Source organism: Pan troglodytes, chromosome 8, assembly GCF_028858775.2.
Source record: "Pan troglodytes isolate AG18354 chromosome 8, NHGRI_mPanTro3-v2.0_pri, whole genome shotgun sequence".
Lineage (NCBI taxonomy): Eukaryota > Metazoa > Chordata > Mammalia > Primates > Hominidae > Pan > Pan troglodytes.
Window position 1 is genome coordinate 128961773 of NC_072406.2, and position 21864 is coordinate 128983636.

Consider the following 21864-nt stretch of genomic DNA (forward strand, 5'->3'; position numbering starts at 1 on the left):
CTACTGGAGTGTCACTGGAACTTAAATTCCATGAAGAGAAGGAATTTATTTTATTCACTGTTCTTTCCCCAGTGCCTAGAACAGCATCTGGCACGTGGTGGCATTCGATATTTGTTGATTGAGTGAATGACAGAAGCTGACTGGGAAGGTAGTTTCTATTTATTGATTGATTTTTTGACTTCATGTAGTTTCACTTTTCTTTGAGAAAATTAAATGAGTCTATAGGGGAATAATTGAGTTCCTAAAACTTTCTTCTTAAAGTCTTCATCCTATTGTAACATTCTTCCCTCAAATATTGTTAATGTAATTTTTCTTTCTTTTTTTTTTTTGTTTTTTTGTTTTTTTGAGGCAGAGTCTCGCTCTGTCACCCAGGCTGTGCACAGTGGCACAATCTCGGCTCACTACAACCTCCGACTCCCAGGTTCAAGCAATTCTCCTGCCTCAGCCTCCCGAGTAGCTGGGACCACAAGCACGTGCTGCCATGCCCGGCTAATTTTTGTATTTTTAGTAGAGACAGGGTTTCACCATGTTGGCCAGGATGGTCTTGATCTCCTGACCTCGTGATCCGCCCTCCTCGGCTTCCCAAAGTGTTGGGATTACAGGCGTGAGCCACCGCGCCCGGCCTTGTTAACGTAATTTTTCAAGTTTATATAAGTAATTCATTCATTACAGGAAAATCAGATACTATCAAAATACGAAAAGAAGAAAATAAAAGGTCCTGGTGATCCCATCACCTTGGGACAACACAATTAACATGCTGATGTGTATCTTTTCAGACTTTTTTTCTATGCAGTTCTACAAACACAAACACATATATATGAAACATTCCCAAAAGTCTCTGCCCTAGACTTTGTGATTTTGATTTTTTCCTTCTTCTCTAAACCCTTTTTCCTGAGGTAGCTCCTTGCCTTCCCTTTATGTCCTAAATCTATTCCTTCCCCAAAATTTAGGTCCTACTTCAAAACGATTTTCCCCCTTTGCCCTCCAAAGGATTCGTCTGTTCTTACAACTTTGAACTCTATGTGGATGTTGTCTATCAGGATCTTCAGTCCTCCCTTTTCTCTGGGATACCAATGCTACTCAAGCTCTACACATCTAACGCCCAATGCATCATATCGCCTCCATCAAAACCAGATGACGCACTGATCCTATTTCCGTTAACGATCACAGAATTCTACAAGGTATTCTCAAAAGCCATCTTTGCTTCCCCAACTCCACCACATCCAACCACTCAAAGCCTTCTACATCCCTCCTTCCTATTCTCTCTCACTCATCAATTCCCATGGTTGCCATCAGTGTTTAGGCCCTCGCACATATATTATTTTCTGCCTCTGTCTCTTGTTTTCTGTATAACAAAAACCCATCAATGCTACCCACTGCTGCAAGTTAACTTCCTAAAACCCCACTTATTTCTTGCCCTTCCTATATTCAGAAATTTGTGGTTGCTTCCTTCTCTTACAAAATGGGATTCCAGCTTCTTCATAATCTCACCTCCAACTACTTTTCCACCCTATTTCTCATTAATCCTGAAAAGAAACCCTTCGCTCCAGCCAGGTTGGTGTACTCATTACTCACCCACCTCCAAAACATCTGATTGTGAGTTAAGTACTTATTAACCATTAATTATGTGTAAAACCCATTCAATCACTCAACAAATATTTACTGAGCAGCTATTCCATCAGGTAATGTAATGATGCTGCAGATACAGTGGCGAACAAGACAAATCAAGTCGCTGTCCTCCTGGAACTGAGGCAAATGGGTTATAGGGTTATAGGGGGAGACTCTTAAGACATGGTGGTCCCAGCCCAGGATACTCGCAATCTTCCATTGAAATGTCAAATGAATCAAGACATCCCTGAGGGCTGAACTTTGTGGTCCAGGCTGCAAATGGGGAAAGAGTTCAGAAGGAAGGGCTGGCTGGAGTGAGAGCTGGATTGTGGACGTGGCTTCTTTGATGTGGGACTCAACCCGGGGACTCAAGGATGAGCATAGGAGAGAAGCAGGTGCCTTTCTTCCAGGGGTGTATGAGGAAAGGCAAAAAGGTGGAATGGAAACAGCAGCAATAGTGTCAGCTTATTTTGCATAAGGGTTCACTCAACACCTATTCAGCAGAGCACATCCTCTGCCCTTGCAGGGCCCCAGGCTCCGTGGTGGATGTGAAGGTAACACAGACTCAGATCCTACCGTCAGGGGATTTCCATCTAGCAAGGAGAGAAGGCAGGTTCATGATGGTCCATTACACACAGACAGTGAGACGTTCCATAAGAGAGCAGAGAGCACACGGAGGAAGTTTGGAAGGTGCATGTCTGGGTTTGTGTAACAGTACTTATAGCATCACATTTTTATGCATCTGCACCCATACGTGCATGTATTGAAAATAACTGTGTTTCAAAGTGCTTTCTCACTCACTTCCTCATTTCGTACTAAGTGACTCGGGAAACAGGCAGAGGAGGTAAGATGATGTTTTCCAGAGGGGGGAAAGTGTGGCACAGATCTTGTAACTGATCTGCTTAGGTAGGAAACATAAACAGGCGTGAGTGGAACAAGAACACCCTGTCCGTCGCCGCCCACTCCTGCAGCAGAGGAAGTATCTAGAACTGAGGACGCACACTAAGTTCTGTAATCGCATGACACCTGGCAGGTACAATGAAGCCAGGAAGGCACTTCGGATTGAAAAGGGCAAGGACATAGGCAGCATTCTGGAGAGGGAACGTGAGCCAAGGCCATTCCCCCATTTCCGTTTTACCTCCCCAAGTCCTGCCTGAATCATCCCCCAACCTTAGGTCTGCCCAAACCACAACCATCCCTTAGGGTTCACCCCAAATATTTTCAACCCACACTGGTTTTTTTCATTCCATTGATTTCACCCCCACTAATATCCCAGAGAAGGGCAAGTGGCCGTTTCTCTCCTGGACATCATAGCAGGCCCAGCCAGCACACGGCTCGGCTCAGGGCAGGTAGTTAATAAACATGAGCCGAATGAAAGAATTCCTGAGATCGCCACCGCTCAGTAACGATGCCCTGAGCCCCTACATCCCTCCCCCAACAGAGTGGGCCTGCCTGGCACGGGCGGCCTTAGCAACCCGGAGGAGCTCACTAACAGCGGAGAGCAAGGGGGCGCGTGGGGAGGGCGGGGTGGCCCAAGACGCTGGGCCACTGGGACCCGAGCGCGCGACCCCAGCCGGAATTCGGAGCTAAGGCTGCCGCGCTCCGGCAAAACGCGCTTGATGAGGTCATTAAAGATTTCCCCCTCTGGAAAATCGCCAGAGAAAAGTGGTGAAAAACGAAGCCGGGAGGGCCCTAGTCTCGGGAGTCTAGGAGGAGCCCAACCCCCGGACCTAATGCCGCAGGGAGAAAAGACAGAGCAGCGAGCGCAGATACCATTCTAGCTCCAAGAAAAGGGAACGACTTTTACCGCAGGAAGAACCTAGGCCTGGAAGCCACGCGAGATCTGGGGGTCGGGATCACGTTGCGTTGCCTAGCGACAGCAAGGACGCTCGTGGGACCCCAGGCTAAACCCCGCTGTAGCCTTAAATCTCCTACCATGGAGGAAGAAGGCGGCGGCCGCAGCTGTGGGACCACTAGGGAGCTGCAGAAGCTGAAGCAGCAGGCGATGGAGTACTACCGGGAGAACGACGTTCCGCGCAGGCTGGAAGAGCTGCTCAACTCCACCTTCTACCTCCAGCCTGCCGACGTCTACGGGCACCTGGTAGGGACCTGGGACAAGCGCTCTCCTCCCGCCAACCCCTCTCCCCCCGCCCCGCGCTGCGGCAACGCCTTGCGCCTGCGCCTGCGCCTCAGAATCTCGCATGCCAGCCGCCCGGGCCCTGGGCCTGCGTGTGCGGAGGAGACTTCTGGAGGGAAGGAGCGGGAAGGACACCCAGGGGTGAAGGGATCTCCCCAGAGAAAGTGGCGGAAAGGAGGCAGCTGGAGGAAAGAGGGCGCTAGGCGTATTTGACCTGCAGCGGCAGCCCAGGGGCTGGCAGGCTTCCTCGCTGCCTAAGGGGCCTCTCCGTTTGTGGGCCGGCCCACCGCCCATGCTTGCCAATTGTCATTTTTAACACAGACCTTAATGCCCTCAGCTCAGCTCACCGACCTTAAGCAGCTCCTCTTTGATCACAGGATGAACACCTTGGCGTTTGCTACAACTTGGCTTCAGCCTATTCTGGGGCCTCATCCTACTGGCTCCTCTGCCGGGATGCCAGTTAATATCTGACCAGCCCCGCCCTAAACTCCAAAATTCAGACCAAAGCCTTGCCCACGTAGCCCTGGACCAACCGTCCTTCTGGGTTCCTACAGCATTTCCTTCGTGTATTGTAGTCTCTTGAGGCAGCCTCCCTAGGCAGCCTGTGAGCCCCTGCTGGGCTCAGAAGCCTTGTCTTCTCACCTTCCGGGTCTCTGCCCAGCCCTGAGATCTGGCACATACCTTAGCGTTAAGCAGTGAGCAGCTGAAGCAAAGACGTTTTCTCCCTTCCAGATCTGTAAGTAGTAAGGAAGGCAGTGTGGCTGGGGCCCCTAGGAGTTGGCACTATGGCAAGGCAAAGCAAGGAGGCAATGTGAACACCAAGCAGAAGGAGTCCTATGAAGAGGCAGATGTGCTGTCAGGGTGCAAAACCACGTCGTGTTGAGGCAGTTGATATAAAGGATGTTCCGCGAATGACTTTTTCCCACTCATGGCCTATACTATCAAAGGGGAGAGGTGTGGGGTTTACTGAGCCCCTTGTGCTGCGTGCTGTAACTCAATCCTCAGTACCACTGCGACGAGGTAAAAATGATGATTCCCATTTTACAAATAAAGAACCTGTGGCCAGTGCAATTTAAATGATTTTCCCAAAGGACATAGTGACAGAAGAAAAAAAATCAAACCACGTTTGTGTCCCTAGTACCCAGCAGAGTGCATGGCACACAGTGGATGCTGAGAAACTACCAGCAGGATGAATGAGTGAATGCTTGACTCTCATTCCATTCTCTTCCTACTATCTGTTGCTAGAGGAATTCTTGAACACAATCTATTCTAACGTCCTCATTTTACAGGGACACCAAGTCTTTGTCTCACAGCTACTTAGTGCACAAGCTAGGACTAAAAACATGGACTCTTGTTCCCCAGTATAATGATCTTCTTATTCTATTAGGCAGCCAGGATATTCGTTTGTACAGCTCTCTGGGAACTTACATCTTAGTTTGGGACAAAAGTCACTAATACATAAAATAATTGGAGCAAAAGATAAGGTGATAGATGACTGTGTGCTAGATTGAGGGACAGATCCCTATATGCCTATTAAAGGAATTCAGGGATGGAAAAGATCCTTGGAGGCTGTATATCCAGGAAGGCTTTGGCTTGGACTTTGAAGGATGTTCAGGAATTGCAGAGGCAAAAAAGCAAACTCCTTGAACCTGGGAATCGGAGGTTGCAGTGAGCCGAGATTGCACCACTGCACTCCAGCCTCGGCAACAGAGCGAGACTCCGTCTCAAAAAGAAAAAAAAAAAAAAAGCAATCTCCTTTTCCTTTTCTTAGTAACTGCCCTAGTTTTGGCCGTGCTTACTCTCACCTCGTCTCTCCCTCTATCTAGTTCATCCTGCAGAGTGCTGCCAGAGCAGTGTCCTAATATGCAAGTCTGACCACACTTCTCTTCCTCAGAACCTCCTGTGGCTTTCCCGTGCTTGCTGGCCTTCATGTGTGTGGTACACAGTGCTCAGCCCCTCCCTCTGGTAACAGGCGCATCTCCCACTCCCTGCCCTCCTCCTCTACACCGAATCACTGACTGTTCCCTAAAGCCAGAAGTTTCCTACCTCCCTCCTCTTTGCTTGTCCCATTCTCTCTCCCTGAAGTATCTGCTCACCACATCTCCCCCTTGACTGGCACTGAAACACTATACCTCCTCCAGTGTTCAGCTCCAATGTCATTTCTTCTGTCCCTCTCCAACATTGATATGGCTTGGCTCTATCCCCTCCCAAACCTCATCTTGAATTGTACTGCTCATAATCCCCACATATGACATGTGGGGAGGGACCGGGTGGGAGGTAATTAAATTATGGGGGTGGTTACTCTCATGCTGTTCTCGTGATAGTGAGTTCTCATGAGAGCTGATGGTTTTATAAGGGGCTTCCCCGCTTCACTTTGCACTTCTCCTTCCCGCCCTCATGTGAAGAAGGATGTGTTTACTTCTCCCTCCACCATGATTGTAAGTTTCCTGAGGCCTCCCCAGCTGTGCAGAACTGTGAGTCAATTAAACCTCTTTCCTTTATAAATTACCCAGTCTCAGGCAGTCCTTGATAGCAGTGTGGGAACAAACTAAGACAGACATATGAGAGGAATTCACACATGGTAAAGATCCTTGTAGGCAATAACAATACAATTTATTCCATCATCATAAAACTGAATGATTGAGAGAGTTTTGGACTGGGAATGTGGCAGATCTGGTTTTGATTCTTATCTCTGCCACTTCCTCACTGTGATAGAGTTACATTGATGGTCCTCCAAGGAACTACACTTCCAGTGTGAACACCTTTTTGTAAGTCCCTCCCACACTGACTCTGGAATTGGCTATGTCACTTACTTTGATCAATAGGACCTTGACAAACACGATACAAACAGAGTTGATAAGTGCTGGCATATGGAAGCTTGTCCTCTTGGAATCTAGTCATCATGCTGTGAGGATGTCCCAATTACCCTACTGGAAAGAGTGAGGTTGTGTAGAGAAAGACCTTGGCAGATACGAGACCCCTCAGGATATCCTGTGAGAAAGATAGATGCCCAGCCAACCCCTCACTGTGCCAGCCATCCCAGCTACGGCACTGGACATTGAGTGAAAACAGCTTGGATATGCTGGCTCCTGTCAAGCCTCCAGATGATTACATCTGCATAAGGGACTCCAGAGAAGCCCAGCAAAAGAATTTCCCAGTTGAAGCCCCACCCAGATTACAGGACTGTGAGCAAGTTAATGGTTTAAACCACCAAGGTTTGGGGTGGTCTGTTACAAAGCAGTAGATAATGGCTGGGCTCGGTGGCTCACGCCTGTAATCCCAGCACTTTGGGAGGCTGAGGCGGGCAGATCACAAGGTCAGGAGATCGAGACCATCCTGGCTAACACGGTGAAACCCCGTCTCTACTAAAAATACAAAAAATTAGCCGGGAGTGGTGTCGGGCGACTGTAGTCCCAGCTACTCGCGAGGCTGAGGCAGGAGAATGGCGTGAACCCGGGAGGCGGAGCTTGCAGCGAGCCAAGATTGTGCCACTGCACTCCAGCCTGGGTGACAAGAGTGAGACTCCGTCTCAAAAAAAAAAAAAAAAAAACCAAAGCAGTAGATAATGAAAACATTAGCTAAGTGATCTTGGACAGTTAATTTTTGTGGAACTGTCTGCCCTTCTGTGGGATGGAGATGATATCACATAGCTTAGAGAGTTGAATGTAATGACATAATGTATATACAGTGCCCAGGGATGTCACTGACATTTATTAATTTATACAAGATTTAATTTATAGAATCCTGTATATGTCAGGCCCTGTGGTTTGAGATATAGTGATAAAGAAGTCATTCTTTCAAAGCCCATATTAAGCACTTTAAAAATGTTAGTTCTTTTCCTCTCCTAACACAACGCGCGGCACATTATAGGTGCTTGGTGCTTGTTAAATTGAACTCACTATAACACACAGAGTGTAAGCTAAGTAACGTTTTTGCTCTCCTGATTCTAAATTCATTTAGGCACTTACTCTGTAACATACAAACCGCCATTTAAAAAATCCACGGATAGCTTGAAAATGAGCTCTTGCTTAATACTTCTGGGGCCCCACCTCTGAACTGGCATGTCGCCGTGGTTATTAGATGACCTGTTGTCCAGGTTGAAGTCACTGGATTTTGAACTGAAAGATCAGAGACCTGGTCTGCTAAATGAAAGCAAAGCCCAATCCTATCTGGTAATCAAGAGAGCAATAAAGGTGTGCCTTCACCTTCCCTCCTTCTAGTCTCTCCTAGCTCCTGCTCCTCTGCACAGAAACACCGTCCTGAGCGTTTTCTTGCAGGCTTCTCGAGTGGGCTTTCTATCTCAGCTTCTCTTTCTTCAGTCTCCTTCTTGGATCACTTCCAAATGGCTTCTGCTTTTCCACCTCAATGAAACTGCAATTACTAAGGCTCCCAACAAGCCTCTTTGAACACATAGGACTATGCATGAGCTGATGGTAAGATACAGCCGTCGTGTAAGTCTTCACCACTAAAATATCACATGCCTTGCTGGGAGGAATAAAAATGAGCCCATGTGCCGGGCGCGGTGGCTCACGGCTGTAATCCCAGCACTTTGGGAGGCTGAGGCAGGCGGATCACGAGGTCAGGAGTTTGAAACTAGCCTGGCCAACATGTTGAAACCCCATCTCTACTAAAAATACAAAAGAATTAGCCAGCCATTTTGGTGCACACCTGTAATCCCAGCTACTCGGAAGGCTGAGGCAGGAGAATCGCTTGAACCCAGGAGGCAGAGGTTGCGGTGAGCAGAGATCATGCCATTGTACTCCAGCCTGGGTGACAGAGTGAGACTCTGTCTTAAAAAAAAAAAAATCAGCCCATGTCAGGTTTCTGAAATTCGAATGCATCATGGTGTTCTAGAGACCAGTTGGTTTCTGTATCTTGAAACAAGGGGGCTGGGCACAGTGGCTGACACCTGTAATCCCAGCACTTTGGAAGGCTGAGGCGGAAGGGTTGCTTGAGGCCAGGCGTTTGAGACCAGCCTGAGCAACATAATAAGATCCTGTATCTACAAAATGTAAAAATTAGCCAGGTGTGGTGGCGTGTGCCTATGGTCCCAGCTACTCGGGAGGCTGAGGTGGGAGAATCACTTGAGCCTGGGAAGTTGAGGCTGCAGTGAGCCATGATGGTGCCACTGTACTCCAGCCTGGCTGACAGAGCAAGACCCTGTCTCAAAAAAAAAAAAAGAAAGAAAGAAAAAGAAAAGAGGGATAGCTTAGGCAACTGAATTGACTATAAGAAGGCCTGCTAGCCTGTAATCCCAGCACTTTGGGAGGCCAAGGTGGGTGAATCACGAGGTCAAGAGATCGAGACTATCCTGGCCAACATGGTGAAACCCCATCTCTACTAAAAATACAAAAATTAGCTGAGCATGATGGCGCACGCCTGTAGTCCCTGCTACTCGGGAGGCTGAGGCAGGAGAACTGCTTGAACCTGGGAGGTGGAGAATGCAGTGAGCCGAGATCATGCCACTGCACTCTAGCCTGGCAACAGAGTGAGACCGTCTCTGTTGAAGAAGGCCTGCTAATCAGTGACACAGGGCCTTTTAATTAAGAAACGTATGCAAGTTTCTGTTGAGAGTTCAACATACACCAAATTGCCCCATATACCAGAGACTCAGGAGTGTCCATATCTCGGTACGTAAGGACAGGGCAGTTCTCACAGAACTGCTAGTCTAATCCTGGCATCAGGAAGAATACTCATGGAGAGGTTTGGTAGAAACTAGAGTCAATGTGAATGACCTTTTGAAGATAAATTAGATATGGTATTGTGACTTTTTTCCCCAAACACCAACTTGAACCAGATGATTTTTGTTCTTTTGTGTGTGTTGAAGGCAAACTGCTTTTCTAAACTTGCAAAGCCTCCCACCATATGCAAAATAGTGGGGAAAGACGTACTAGATGGACTGGGGCTTCCAACCCTGCAAGTGGACATATTCTGCACCATTCAAAACTTTCCCAAGGTATGAGGCAGTTTAAGTGTGTTCTTTAATGTCCTGGCCCCACTGCATTTATTAGCAACACTTGTCTAAGCTGTAGAAAATTAATGTTTTGAAATTCAGTGTTTGTGAAATATATTTCATAGGTAGTCATGTAAGCATGAATCATACCATCAACCATGATGGCTTTATTATGTTTAAGTGTAATTTTGATACAGACATGACATGCTAGCCTGAGGATGATCCAACATGGATAATGGAAATGAGGCAAAAATAGTTTATAAACTCTGACATTACTCATGTGATAGGTTCTATAAATCGACATGTAGGTTTATAGATTAGTCTATTTACCTAGACATTTATAGATGTTAGACTGACCTAAAGAAAGAAAATAATTTAATAATTTTAACAATTCGTTTTAATTCACTTTGCTACATATTTGTTAGAAATAATTTTTGCTATAGTCTCTGGTAGGAGAATAATGATGATTAAGTCTGATTTTTATTGTTATTTATTGGAGAGGTAGTGATAAAAATGAAGTTTGATGTAGGGTTTTTCTAAGGGTATTTTAAGTGTTCTATGAAGCTGAGTTCCATAGTGTTTCAACAGCTATAAAAATATCTCAAAGAAAATTATATATTCTCATTGTCCCCTTGAAATTGGTGGTAAAATTTCATGCATGTTAAAAGCTGGATTCATTTAATTTCCTCTTTCTGGGAGAGGTAGGGAAAGTGTTGAACACATTTATATGATTTTCAGAACGTATGTTCTGTGGTGATCTCGACTCATTTTGAAGTCCATGAGAACGCTCTGCCTGAGCTGGCCGAGGCGGAGGAGGCAGAGAGGGCCAGCGCGGTGAGCACCGCCGTGCAGTGGGTCAACAGCACCATCACGCACGAGCTCCAGGGGATGGCACCCTCTGACCAGGCAGAGGTGGATCACCTACTCAGGTACAGCTTCCACTTTGAAATATAAACATCAAGTACAAGCCAGGCACAGTGGCTCACGCCTGTAATCCCAGCACTTTGGGAGGCCGAGGCGGGCAGATCACGAGGTCAGGAGGTCGAGACCACGGTGAAACCCAGTCTCTACTAAAAATACAAAAAATTAGCCGGGCATGGTGGCGGGCGCCTGTAGTCCCAGCTACTCGGGAGGCTGAGGCAGGAGAATGGCGTGAACCCGGGAGGCGGAGCTTGCAGTGAGCTGAGATCGCACCACTGGACTCCAGCCTGGGCGACAGAGCGAGACTCTGTCTCAAAAAAAAAAAAAGAAAGAAAGAAAATCAAGTACAAATATACGTCCATTATCTTTCCATTTCACCTACCAATAAAATGGGTCTGTCAAATCTATAGAATTGGGAAGTCAGTTTACAAAGCGTATGTGAAAGCAGCAACATTTAGCATAAAATTTGTTTTTCTCCTGAAAACCATGTAGTTAACACCTTACTATGTAACACTACATAGGGCTTTTCGGTCTCTTTTCATGTATAGAGCTTTCCTAAGACTTAGTAAAAAGCTTCTCAGAAAAAGAATCCGATTATGAATCCAGAGGATACCTTTTTCTTCTCCCCACCTGTCACATGCCACCTGTGAGCTTCTCATATCCTTTTATTTAGTCACAACAGCTGACACTTACATTCCGTCCTCCAGCCACAACTAAGTCTCCCATGCTTTGCCCATAGGTTGACTCAAACACGCTAACAAGGAAGCATTTACTAAGGCTATGGAAATGTTCTTCATTCCCCAACCAAGTAGTGAGTTAGAATCATTTTCCTGTTTGTGCAGGTCCAACGCCACAACCCCTTGGCCAATAGAAGGTCAATTGGATTCTCTTTTCTTAAGCTTTATCACTTACTTAATTGTATATAACATTTTAGTTTGCTTCAGAGTAAGATAATGACCTTTGTAACAGAAACTTTTTTTTTTTTTTTTTTTGAGATGGAGTCTTCCTCTGTCACCCAGGCTGGAGTGCAGTGGCATGATCTCGGCTCACCACAATCTCCACCTCCCAGGGTCAAGTGATTCTCCTGCCTCAGCCTCCGAGTAGCTGGGATTACATGCACTTGCCACCATGCCCAGCTAATTTTTTATTTTTAGTAGAAATGGGTTTTCACCATGTTGGCCAGGCTGGTCAAGAACTCCTGACCTCAAGTGATCCACCTGCCTCGGCCTCCCAAAGTGCTGGGATTAGAGGCATGAGCCACTGTGCCCAGCCAAGAAACTTTTTTTGAATAGTTTTGGGTTTTCTTGGAATTTCTGAATGCTATTCCTCTATTCCTTTTTTTTCCCCTTCATGTACTATTACCATTTTCTTAGTTTATTATTTTTTTCTCAAGCTCTCAGTTACATCTTGTATTTTATTACACTCCTTTTATTCCTGGCATTTTCCCTCCCCAAACCACCCATCTGGACTGGTTCTTCTGTAGACCAACTACAGAGATGCCATAAAAACCTCATTGTTCTCCTGTTTCTGGAACCCACATTCTTTTCTTTCATGATTTGCTGGATTGTATCTTTTAAAAGTAAGGATGAGAAAGGGTATATGGGATGTAAAGTTTCTTAGTTATTTTATGTGTGGGAATGTTGATACTTTGCCCCCATGGTTGATAGTTTAGCTGAGTATAGAATTCTCTGTTGAAATCAATTTCTCTCATACTTTAAAGGCATTGCCCTACTGGCATCTGGATTATTAATACATCTGATGCAAATCTGATTCCTATGTCTTTGTTTTTTATTTGCCTGGTTTTTTGCCTATAGAAGCTTTTAGCCTCTTCTTTTTATTTTGGGGTGCTGAAATTTCACATAAATGCATCTAAGTGGGATTTCCAAAAGTTTTTTTAAATATTAACCCTAAGTGTCAAGAAAAAAGAAAGGAAGTCCTCTCTATTTATATGCTATATTTCACTCTATTCTTGACACATTTGTTTTCTGATGGTCATTTATACAAAAAGAAAATACTGTAACCCACAATAAAATTACATCTTCAAGTTTTACTCTAAAAATGCAAACCCAGGGTGCTCAAATAATTTAAAAATGAGCACCTGAAATCTTTAAACATTTATTTCCATGCCAAAATGAATTTCAGTTCTTGAATGCAGTTTTATAACAGCATCATTGTTTACTGGCTTTGAAAATTAAAGTTGATTTGTTCTTAAGTAGCTGAAAAGCAGTTATTTATTGAAATATATGGGGTCATCTCTAAAACATGACCAAAATCACAGAGTGATATTCCTAAATATCCCACTGTAAAGCCATATTTTCTTGCTATTAAGGATATTCTTCGCAAGTAAAGTACAAGAAGATAAGGAGAGAAAAGAATTGGAAAAGAGCCTGGAATACTCAACAGTGCCTACACCTCTACCTCCAGTACCACCACCACCACCACCCCATCCACCTCCTACCAAAAAAAAGGGGCAAAAGCCAGGTTGGTTGGTGACTTATCTTGCAGAGTCGTTAGTAACAAATGTGTGAGGAAGAAAGGCTGAAGCCTGGACTGCCTTTCTGAGTCTCTTGGCTACAGACCTACTTTGGGCTCACAGCCAAAAGCCATCCATCCTATGCCACATCCTCACTCAAAGATTTTGCCCCCATCCCACTCTCCTTTTTATTTGTAAAATAAAACAGTTTCTCACCCAGAGGTGATAAATACTTATTATTAAATAAGGTGCATTGAGCAGTGCCAAATTGGGGGCAGAGTGGGAGGGGATGGCATGGGAGACCTTTCACCTCCTTTCAAAATTTCCATTAGCTAATCCAAAAGCCACTCCATATCTTAGAGTTTTGATTCCTTTGATATGAACAACCAACATTTTCTCAATCCTATGTAAAATAAACATTTTCTTTATGAAACTTTATTTTAAAGCAAATAATAGAAATTATCACTTCAATTTGCCCTTGCTCCATGCCTTCCAACAGATTGCTAACCTCAGCCCCTGCAGTACTGTTCATTCTGGAGCTGCTCTTGGTATAATGACAGGGTTTTGTATGTCTGCTGAACTAGAACGTGCTCCTTGAGGGCATGAGTCATGTTTATTCCACTTGCCATTGCCCGTATCTAGCATGATGCCAGGCACAAACCATACATCCAATTAATGCAGGTTCCATTGAGTAAGAAAGCACCAGAACCAGGAAGGGACCAAAGAGACCAGGGAGGCAGGGTACCTTATTTCATAGATCCAGATGCTGAGGCCCAGAGAGGTGAAGAGATTTGCCCTAAGACAAAATAATTATGTTTGAGCAATCTTCCCATGGGAGGGTGGGATGGCCACTACTGAGTTATAAGTAGAGACCAACATGGATGTTCGTTTGATGGTTGCTTTTGACTAATAGAATGTGGAACTTAAGGGCAGAAGTGGGAGGGCACAGCTATTTGCTAGGCGCTCATTAAGCGTGAGGTGCTGAAATATCTTATCTCCACTGGGGACCTGAACCACATCCGCAGCTGTGAAGGAATGGACAAGAGGAACACTAGAGATATATGATGGACTCTGTCCGGACCTCATGAGACAGGGAGGCTGAGAATATATTCTAGTGAAAGATGGGTAAGGAATGTGGGTCGATGATTGGATCTGAAAGGCACTGCTAAAGAACGTAAACGACACAGAACAAGGCATTGGTTTGGTGTTGGTGAGAAAGACAGCAAGTTAGATATATTCATGCAGAGATGTTCAGCAGAAAGTTGAGTGTGCAGCAGCTATGGTGAAATATAGAAAAACAAATGATTTGAAATTTAAAGACAGTTCAAATCCTCTATCTACTTTCTGTTACATGTTGGGCAAGTCTTTTAACCCCTCTAAGCCCCAGTTTATGTATATGTAAATGTAGAATAAAAATATCTACCTCACATGATTGATGAAGGAATTAATATTAAATGGCCTAAAATGTCTTAGACAGGCAAAATCCATGGCTAATGATTATTTGAGAATCTTAAGCAAAACCAAACAGAAAACTTTTTGGGGGTTGAGGTAGAGCATTTGTTGTTCCCAGCCTCGGCTTTCATCCTTTCTTTTTCCTGGGTCTTTCCATCTGTAAGTAAAGCATTTAGAAATACAGTCTTACTCTCAATATTTCTCCCTCCAGGGAGGAAGGATACTATTACAGAGAAACCTATTGCACCTGCAGAGCCTGTTGAGCCTGTACTCAGTGGCAGTATGGCCATAGGGGCCGTGTCACTAGCTGTTGCCAAAGCCTGTGCCATGCTGCTTAATAAACCTCTGTACTTAAGTATCGCTCTACTGAAGCACAATCAGGTTAGTATCTATGAAGTTCCATTAAAAGGAGCCATGAGTATCTCAATATGGATGAACCCTGTTTCTCATTTTCCCTCATTTTCCCCCTATTTCAGGAACAGCCAACAATGCTATCTATGCCTTTGCTGATGGTATCGCTGGTCAGCTGTGGGAAGTCATCATCTGGGAAGCTAAATTTAATGAAAGAAGTGATTTGTATACCCCATCCTGAATTAACAACCAAACAAGTACCTTACATTATCTTAAATTACCTTTTCTAAAAAAAATATATATATATATATATATATATATATATATATATATATATATATATATATATATACTCCGTCATTGATGAACTTTTAGTGGGGAATTAAAGATAAAATGAGAAAAAAAATATTTTAGGAAATCAGAGAAGTGGGAAGAAGGACCTCAAACCAAAGGGAGCACATGTAGAGCACCTTAGATGTCTGGTTTCATTACAGCACTGGCTCATGCTGGTGACTCACAGACAAGCCATGGCTGAGAAACTCTGCAGACCTAGAAAGTGCTGGAAGGTTGTTATTTGGGGGCATCTTATTTACTCTGCACTGTGCCCTATGGCAGCAGCAAGTGAAAGCTAGCACTTCCTAGCAGCCCACTCTGTTAAGTAAGAACTCCAGGACTTGCCTGGCACCTATGAGACTTTTAGTGCATATTTGTGGAGTGAATAAATCTCAAGTTGCAGGTTCACCACTCAGAGGTGTGCAAGGATCTATACTGCTCCTCAGTAGCCTGAAAGAGTCAATATGCCTCTTTAAATCTTCATGATGACCAAAGGTTCATGATCTATAGGAGATGCTTTCTAAAAAAGTACAGAAAGCTTTCCCCAAGCCCCCTCCAGTAATAAGTTGAGTGATATTTTATCTTAGTGGAAATCAGTAAGAAAAAAAAAATCAAGATTTTTCATGATAAAGAATTCTTTCTTAAAATAGTTATTGCCTTACAGTTTATCAGTTGCAGAAGAACACTATTTATATCTGGCTTATCATCTGTCAGATCGTATTCAGATCCTGGTGTCAGGATCTTTCCTTTAGTTAGTATCTGTTGAGCTGTTTGCATACCAGAGCACGAGGAATGCCATTCTTTATCAGGTCTTTGTATGTAAATCTCATCATCACAACATACTTTTCTACTTTTTAAGGGACAGTAGATTTATACTGATTCAGCCACTCTAATCCAGACTACCTTGGTGATCTGTGACATGTATTGTGGGAAAGTTATCTAGGTTGGCCAGGCATGGTGCTTCACGCCTGTAATCCCAGCACTTTGGGAGGCCAAGATGGGAGGATGGCCTGAGGTCAGGAGTTCGAGACCAGCCTGGCCAACATGGCAAAACCCCGTCTCTACTAAAAATACAAAAATTAGCCAGGCATGGTGGTGCATGCCTGTCATCCCAGCTACTTGGGAGGCTGAGGCAAGAGAATTGCTTGAACAATTCGGAGTTTGCAGTAGGCCGAGATCATGCCACTGCACTCCAGCCTGGGCAACAGAGTGAAACTCCATCTCAAAAATAAAAATAAAAAAGAAAAAAGAAGAAGAAAGTTATCCAGGTTGGTCCAGAGACCATAAAAGAGGATGAAGCTAACTTGATCCAAGCAACTGAACCAGTCAGTTCTGAAAGGTCGAAGAGAGGCTACTGAGGGAGAAGAACCTCTCATTCACATTTAACCCAATGAAAACTGGGGCGAAGATTAACATTTAATCTACTGATTTTGTAGAGCATATCATCTGCTAATCAGGGGCTCTACAAATACTCTGAGTTAGAAATAGCCACGTGTTATAAGTTTTTATACTTAAATTTTCTAGTCTGCAACTGTGGAAGATCATGGTTGTTCTACTTACAGGGTGTCGAGATGCTTATGGAAATTCAGAAACATATCAACAAAATAATTGAAATGGTATGTAAAGAGATTCTATGGTATCTAGTTACTGACACTTAGACACCTTCTAGCATGCAACTTGTAGTTCATTTGGACTTAAATCAATTGTGGTTGATATGGAGAATGTATTTATTGGCTTTGGGTTTCCCCCAAGAACCAAGTATATCCATGTCCTCAGTGGCTATGGATCCAGCCTCTAATGGTACTTAACAATCTCATTTCAATTTCTGGGGCAACTGGCTTTGTGCTAAGATCATCCCTTAGGATTTACTCAGAAAGAAAGGATGTGGCCCCCACGATATGAGAGGCAGCTTGATGGAATGAAGGCACAGACTCTTGTGCCTGCATTAGGATCCTGGTGTTGAGCAAACAAGGGCCCCTGGCAGAGCAGCCCTCTTAGGGGCAGTCACAGACGCAGGCGTATGAGTCGCCAGTTGTCCCATCATGTTCTAAATGGGCAGTGCACAGTGATATGGCAGGGCTGAGGCCAGGAGAGGGACCCAATCCTTGTCAGTGGGGCTTCACACACACACACACACACACACACACACACACACACACGCACACACCTTTTATTTTGGAATACCTCTCAACCAGTTTCCCCCAATGTTAATGATATATTACATGGTATATTTGTCAAAACTGAGAAACCAAAATGGTACACTACTAATAACTAACTCCAGACTTGATTCAAATTTCACTGGTTTTTCCACTAATGTCCTTTTTCTGTTCTAGGATCCAATCCAGGATCCCACATTGCATTTAGCCTGAGGCTTTTAAGCTGTGTGATTAGGAAGCAGTAGGGCTGAGGACCCAGTAGGATGGGGCTGGGATACAATAGCAGTGTAACATGGAGGCACTTTGGTTTTAACTCTGTCTCACCAGCACAGAGTGTGACTGCAGGCAGGGGGCACGGGCCCCTCCCCTGCCGCGATGGTGGTTGGCTGGCTGGGGCCCAATCCCTGCAGTTGATCAGAATTGCTTTAAGCAATTCCAGGCTGGAGCTGGTTTCCATGGTGCTTTTCAGGAGGCCAGCTTCTTTTCTGGGTGACCAGCCTGTAGAGACTCAGACTTCGACAAGTTAGCTCTGATGTTGCACTCTGCTTTGCCATTCATAACTCCGTGACCTTGGGCCAATTCCATAGCCTCTCTGCCTCGGGTTCCTCATCTATAAAATGGAGATGATCTGTACCCAAGTCATGAGGGTGACCGTGAAGAGTAAACAAGTGTAACATGAAACACGCTGCATCAGGAGCCGGTGCCACAGGAAACCATACCTGGTGTTGGTTGTGTCAGAGCAGGTGAAGGAAACCCACCTGAGCATTCTACAATTCATCCTTCTAAATTTCTTTTAAAAGTTTTTCAGCTGGGTGCGGTGGCTCACGCCTGTAAACCCAACACTTTGGGAGGCCAAGGCAGGTGGATCACCTGAGGTCAGGAGTTTGACACCAGTCTGGCCAACATGGTGAAACCCTGTCTTTACTAAAAATACAAAAAAATTAGCTGGGCATTGTGGCAGGCGCCTGCAATCCCAGCTATTCAGGAGGCTGAGGCAGGAGAATTGCTTGAACCCGGGAGGCGGAGGTTGCAGAGAGCCAAGATCGTGCCATTGCACTCCAGCCTGGGCAACAAGAATGAAACTCCGTCTCAAAAAAAAAAAAAATTTTTTTTTAGAATTTTCTTGAATTCTAAAATCTTTCCTGACATTTTGTCTTTTAAATGTTTTATTTACTTTGTGATTACACAAGTAGCTGATGAATGTTCTTGTGAAAATTCAAATACTGATAGAGCTACCCTCCCACAACCACCTCCTACAGACTGCCACCCTCAGCACAGTGCCTTCTCTAAAGGTAACCGCCGTTAAAAATTGAGTGTGGCCTTCCAGCCTTTTTAAAAAAATAAATAAGTAGATAGGTCAGGCGCAGTGGCTCACACCTGTAATCCCAGCACTTTGGGAGGCTGAGGCGGGCAAATCACTTGAGGTCAGGAGTTCAAGACCAGCCTGGCCAACATGGCAAAACCCCGTCTCTACTAAAAATACAAAAATTAGCTGGGTGTGATGGTGCACATTTGTAATCCCAGCTACTCGGGAGGCTGAGGCAGGAGAATCACTTGAACCCAGAAGGCAGAGGTTGCAGTGAGCCAAGATTGCACCACTGTACTCCAGCCTGGGCAATAGAGTGAGACTCCGTCTTGGGGGGAAAAAAAGATAAATACACAACAGAGAACAGTGTTTAAAATAATACAACAAATTATGCACAAATCATTCTGCAAATTGCTTTACTTCTTTGCCCTTTTCACTGAGGTGTTTATCTTTTATTGATATCTAGGAATTCTTTACATAATAAGGGATTTACTCCTTTATTTTATTTATTTATTTTTTGAGACAGAGTCTAGCTCTGTCACCCAGGCTGGAGTGCAGTGGCACGATTTCGGCTCACTGCAACCTCTGCTTTCCGGGTTCAAGCGATTCTCCTGCCTCAGCCTCCTGAGTGGCTGGGGTTACAGAGCCCAGCACCATGCCCAGCTAATTTTTGTATTTTTAGTAGAGACGGGGTTTCACTGTCTTGGGCAGGCTGGTCTCGAACTCCTGACCTTGTGATCCGCCCGCCTCGGCCTCCCAAAGTGCTGGGATTACAAGTGTGAGCCACCACGCCCAGCCAATTCTTTATATACGGTAGACCTATTTTCCTGTATCATGTTGCCTGCCTTTAAATTGTATGATATGGAGTCATACCGATTTTTAAAATTTTTTGATGAAGTGAAATGTAGCAATCTGTTCTTTTAAGGCAATGACTCTCAACCAGCAGTGATTTTGCCCAGGGGACATTTGGCAAGTCTGGAGACATCTGTAGTGGCCTTGGCTTGGAAGGAGAGTTCTGACCGCATTTTGTAAGCAGGGATCAGAGCTGCTACTGAGTGTCCTGCAATGTACAGGGCGGCCCCCACAGCGGGGTGATCCAGCCCCAAATGTCAATAGCGCCAAGGCTGAGGAAGCCTGCTTTAAGGCTGTTGCTTTGTGTGCCTTGTTTCATAAGGGGCTCCCTCTTCCTGGAATACTAATAATCCACAAGTATTTTTTTAAGTTTACTACGTACCATCCTGAGTGCTTTAATACTTTAACTCATTCAATCTGCATAACTGTATAGGTAGGTACTATTATTACCCCTATTACATAGATTAAGAACCTTGGGCCCAGCACTCACCCAAGACCCCCCAGGTCGTAGGTGGCCAAGCTGGCATTCAAACTCAGAATCCATGATCTTAATCAGATGCTAAACTGCCCCCAAATCACAGAATATGTTTTCTTCAAACACTTTTATAGTTTCAAAGATTTATTTATATCTTAATTTCACCTGGCCTTTATATCAATAGTGTGAAGCAGGGATCACATTTCTGTTGACTTTCCATGTGGTGTTACACGTTTGGAAGCTGCAGTGGGATTCTTAGTAATAGCTCCAACTAGTTCATTCATGTTTGAAGGAAAAGCAGTAAAGCACTTAGAGAAAGTTCAAATATCAAAAACCATCACTGTGCTGTCGAAGTCACAAAGTTTAAGTTGTTAAAGATTATGTAGTGTAGCAGAAAGACCACAATCTTTGAAGCAACAGATTTGGTTTCTATTATGGTTCTGCACTTAGGAGCTGCCACGGTGAGCCTCTTACATATCCTGTCAATGCACTGGTTTCCTCATCTGTACAATTTTTAAATGCCTGCCTTGGCCAAGTGTGGTAGCACATGCCTATAATCCCAGCACTTTTGAGAGGCTGAGGTGGAGAGGCCAGGAGTTCAAGACCAGCCTGGCAACATAGCAAGACCTTGTCTCCACAAAAATTAGTCCAGTGTGGTGGCATGCATCTGTGGTCCCAGCCACTTGGGAGGCTGAGGTGGGAGGATTGCTTGAGCCCAGGAGTTTGAGGCTGCAGTGAGCTCTGATCATGCCTCTGCACTCCAGCCTGGGTGACAGAGGGAGATCCTGTCCCATTAAAAAAAAAAAAAAAAGCCTGTATGGGAGGAACACTGAATTGCTGGGCTCCTAATAAAGGATACCTATTGATAGCCTAGTAATTGAATATAGAAAGATGTTTAATCCTTCCCAGTGATTACAGTGATAACAGATCATTCCCAACATTACCGTGATTCTTCTATTAAGTCTTAATTTAAATCTATTTTGAGAAAAAAAATGCTGAAGAAATGGTATGTTTTCTCATGCAGGCCCCAACCCAAAGATGTCTATAGATAACCTTAGCTAAAGCCACGGTCTTAAAACAGGAGATGATAGGAGTGGAACCAGGGTTACTGCAATCACCATGTTTTGTTTTAGTAATAGAGTGATAGTTCCTGATGACATCATTTGGCTGGTGGCATAGATTAGCAGATTACATCATGCCAGATTTATTTTGGCATAACTCACTCTCCCTAGGAACTACTGAGTAGCCTAATTCTTATTAAGGAAAGATTATATTTGTTTCAGTTTTTAGCCATTTTTAAATTCACTTAGTCTGAGAACAGCCATTCTAGAATACATTGCATTTTTTTTATGATTAAAAAGGCTGCCAGCCTGGGCAACATAGTGAGACCCTGTCTCTACAAAAATATTTACCAAAAAAAAAAAAAAAAAAAAAAATTAGCCAGGCATGGCGGTGCACGCTTGTCGTCCCAGTTACTCTGAAGCCTGAGGCAGAAGGATTGTTTGAGCTCAGGCGTTCAAGGCTGTAATGAGACATGACTGTGCCACTGTACTCCGGCCTGTGTGACAGAGTGAGACCCTGTCTTTAAAAGAAAAGGGGTAGAGGTGGGGCTGGAGATTTTGACTTCCATTATGTAACAGCTTATTCTTAGTAAGGTAGACAGAAAGATGTCACAGGTTGTTTTTTTCCCTGGTTATTTTTTGCTGTTGCAAGGCCCTGTGCTAGGTGCAAAAGGGGAGAAAAAGATACTTCCTGTCCTCAGGCAGTTTAAAAGTCTCAATGAGGGAGCATAAAAAACATGAGAAATCCAATAATAATGCAAACCAAGACTGTTCTTTAATGTTTGC

General features: G+C 44.4%; 2 protein-coding genes across 9 annotated transcripts in view; one reads left to right on the forward strand and one right to left on the reverse strand.

Annotated features, from left to right (window-relative positions):
• The window catches only part of HSPA12A (heat shock protein family A (Hsp70) member 12A), a 179552-nt gene extending 175036 nt beyond the window's left edge, over positions 1–4516 (reverse strand). For 2 of the 7 annotated variants that reach the window (XM_063782161.1, XM_054659938.2), the window contains exon 1: positions 3544–3672. Coding sequence is in view for 2 of the 7 variants with exons in the window: in XM_529348.9 (XP_529348.4) it covers positions 3544–3546 (3 nt within the window). In the remaining 5 variants the exon portion in view is untranslated. Of the gene's footprint in view, positions 1–3543; positions 3673–4096; positions 4115–4426 lie in introns of those variants that run through there. The other 5 variants (XM_529348.9, XM_054659936.2, XM_054659940.2 and 2 more) reach the window with 4 other exon arrangements.
• ENO4 (enolase 4) overlaps positions 3305–21864 on the forward strand; it is a 33160-nt gene continuing 14600 nt past the window's right edge. The window contains exons 1-7 of one of the 2 annotated variants that reach the window (XM_016919449.4): positions 3305–3709; positions 9573–9701; positions 10437–10627; positions 12949–13100; positions 14756–14925; positions 15021–15152; positions 16791–16844. In XM_016919449.4, the coding sequence (XP_016774938.2) occupies positions 3545–3709; positions 9573–9701; positions 10437–10627; positions 12949–13100; positions 14756–14925; positions 15021–15152; positions 16791–16844 (993 nt within the window). In that variant the 5' untranslated portion in view covers positions 3305–3544. The remainder of the gene's footprint in view (positions 3710–9572; positions 9702–10436; positions 10628–12948; positions 13101–14755; positions 14926–15020; positions 15153–16790; positions 16845–21864) is intronic. The other variant, XM_016919450.4, reaches the window with a different exon arrangement.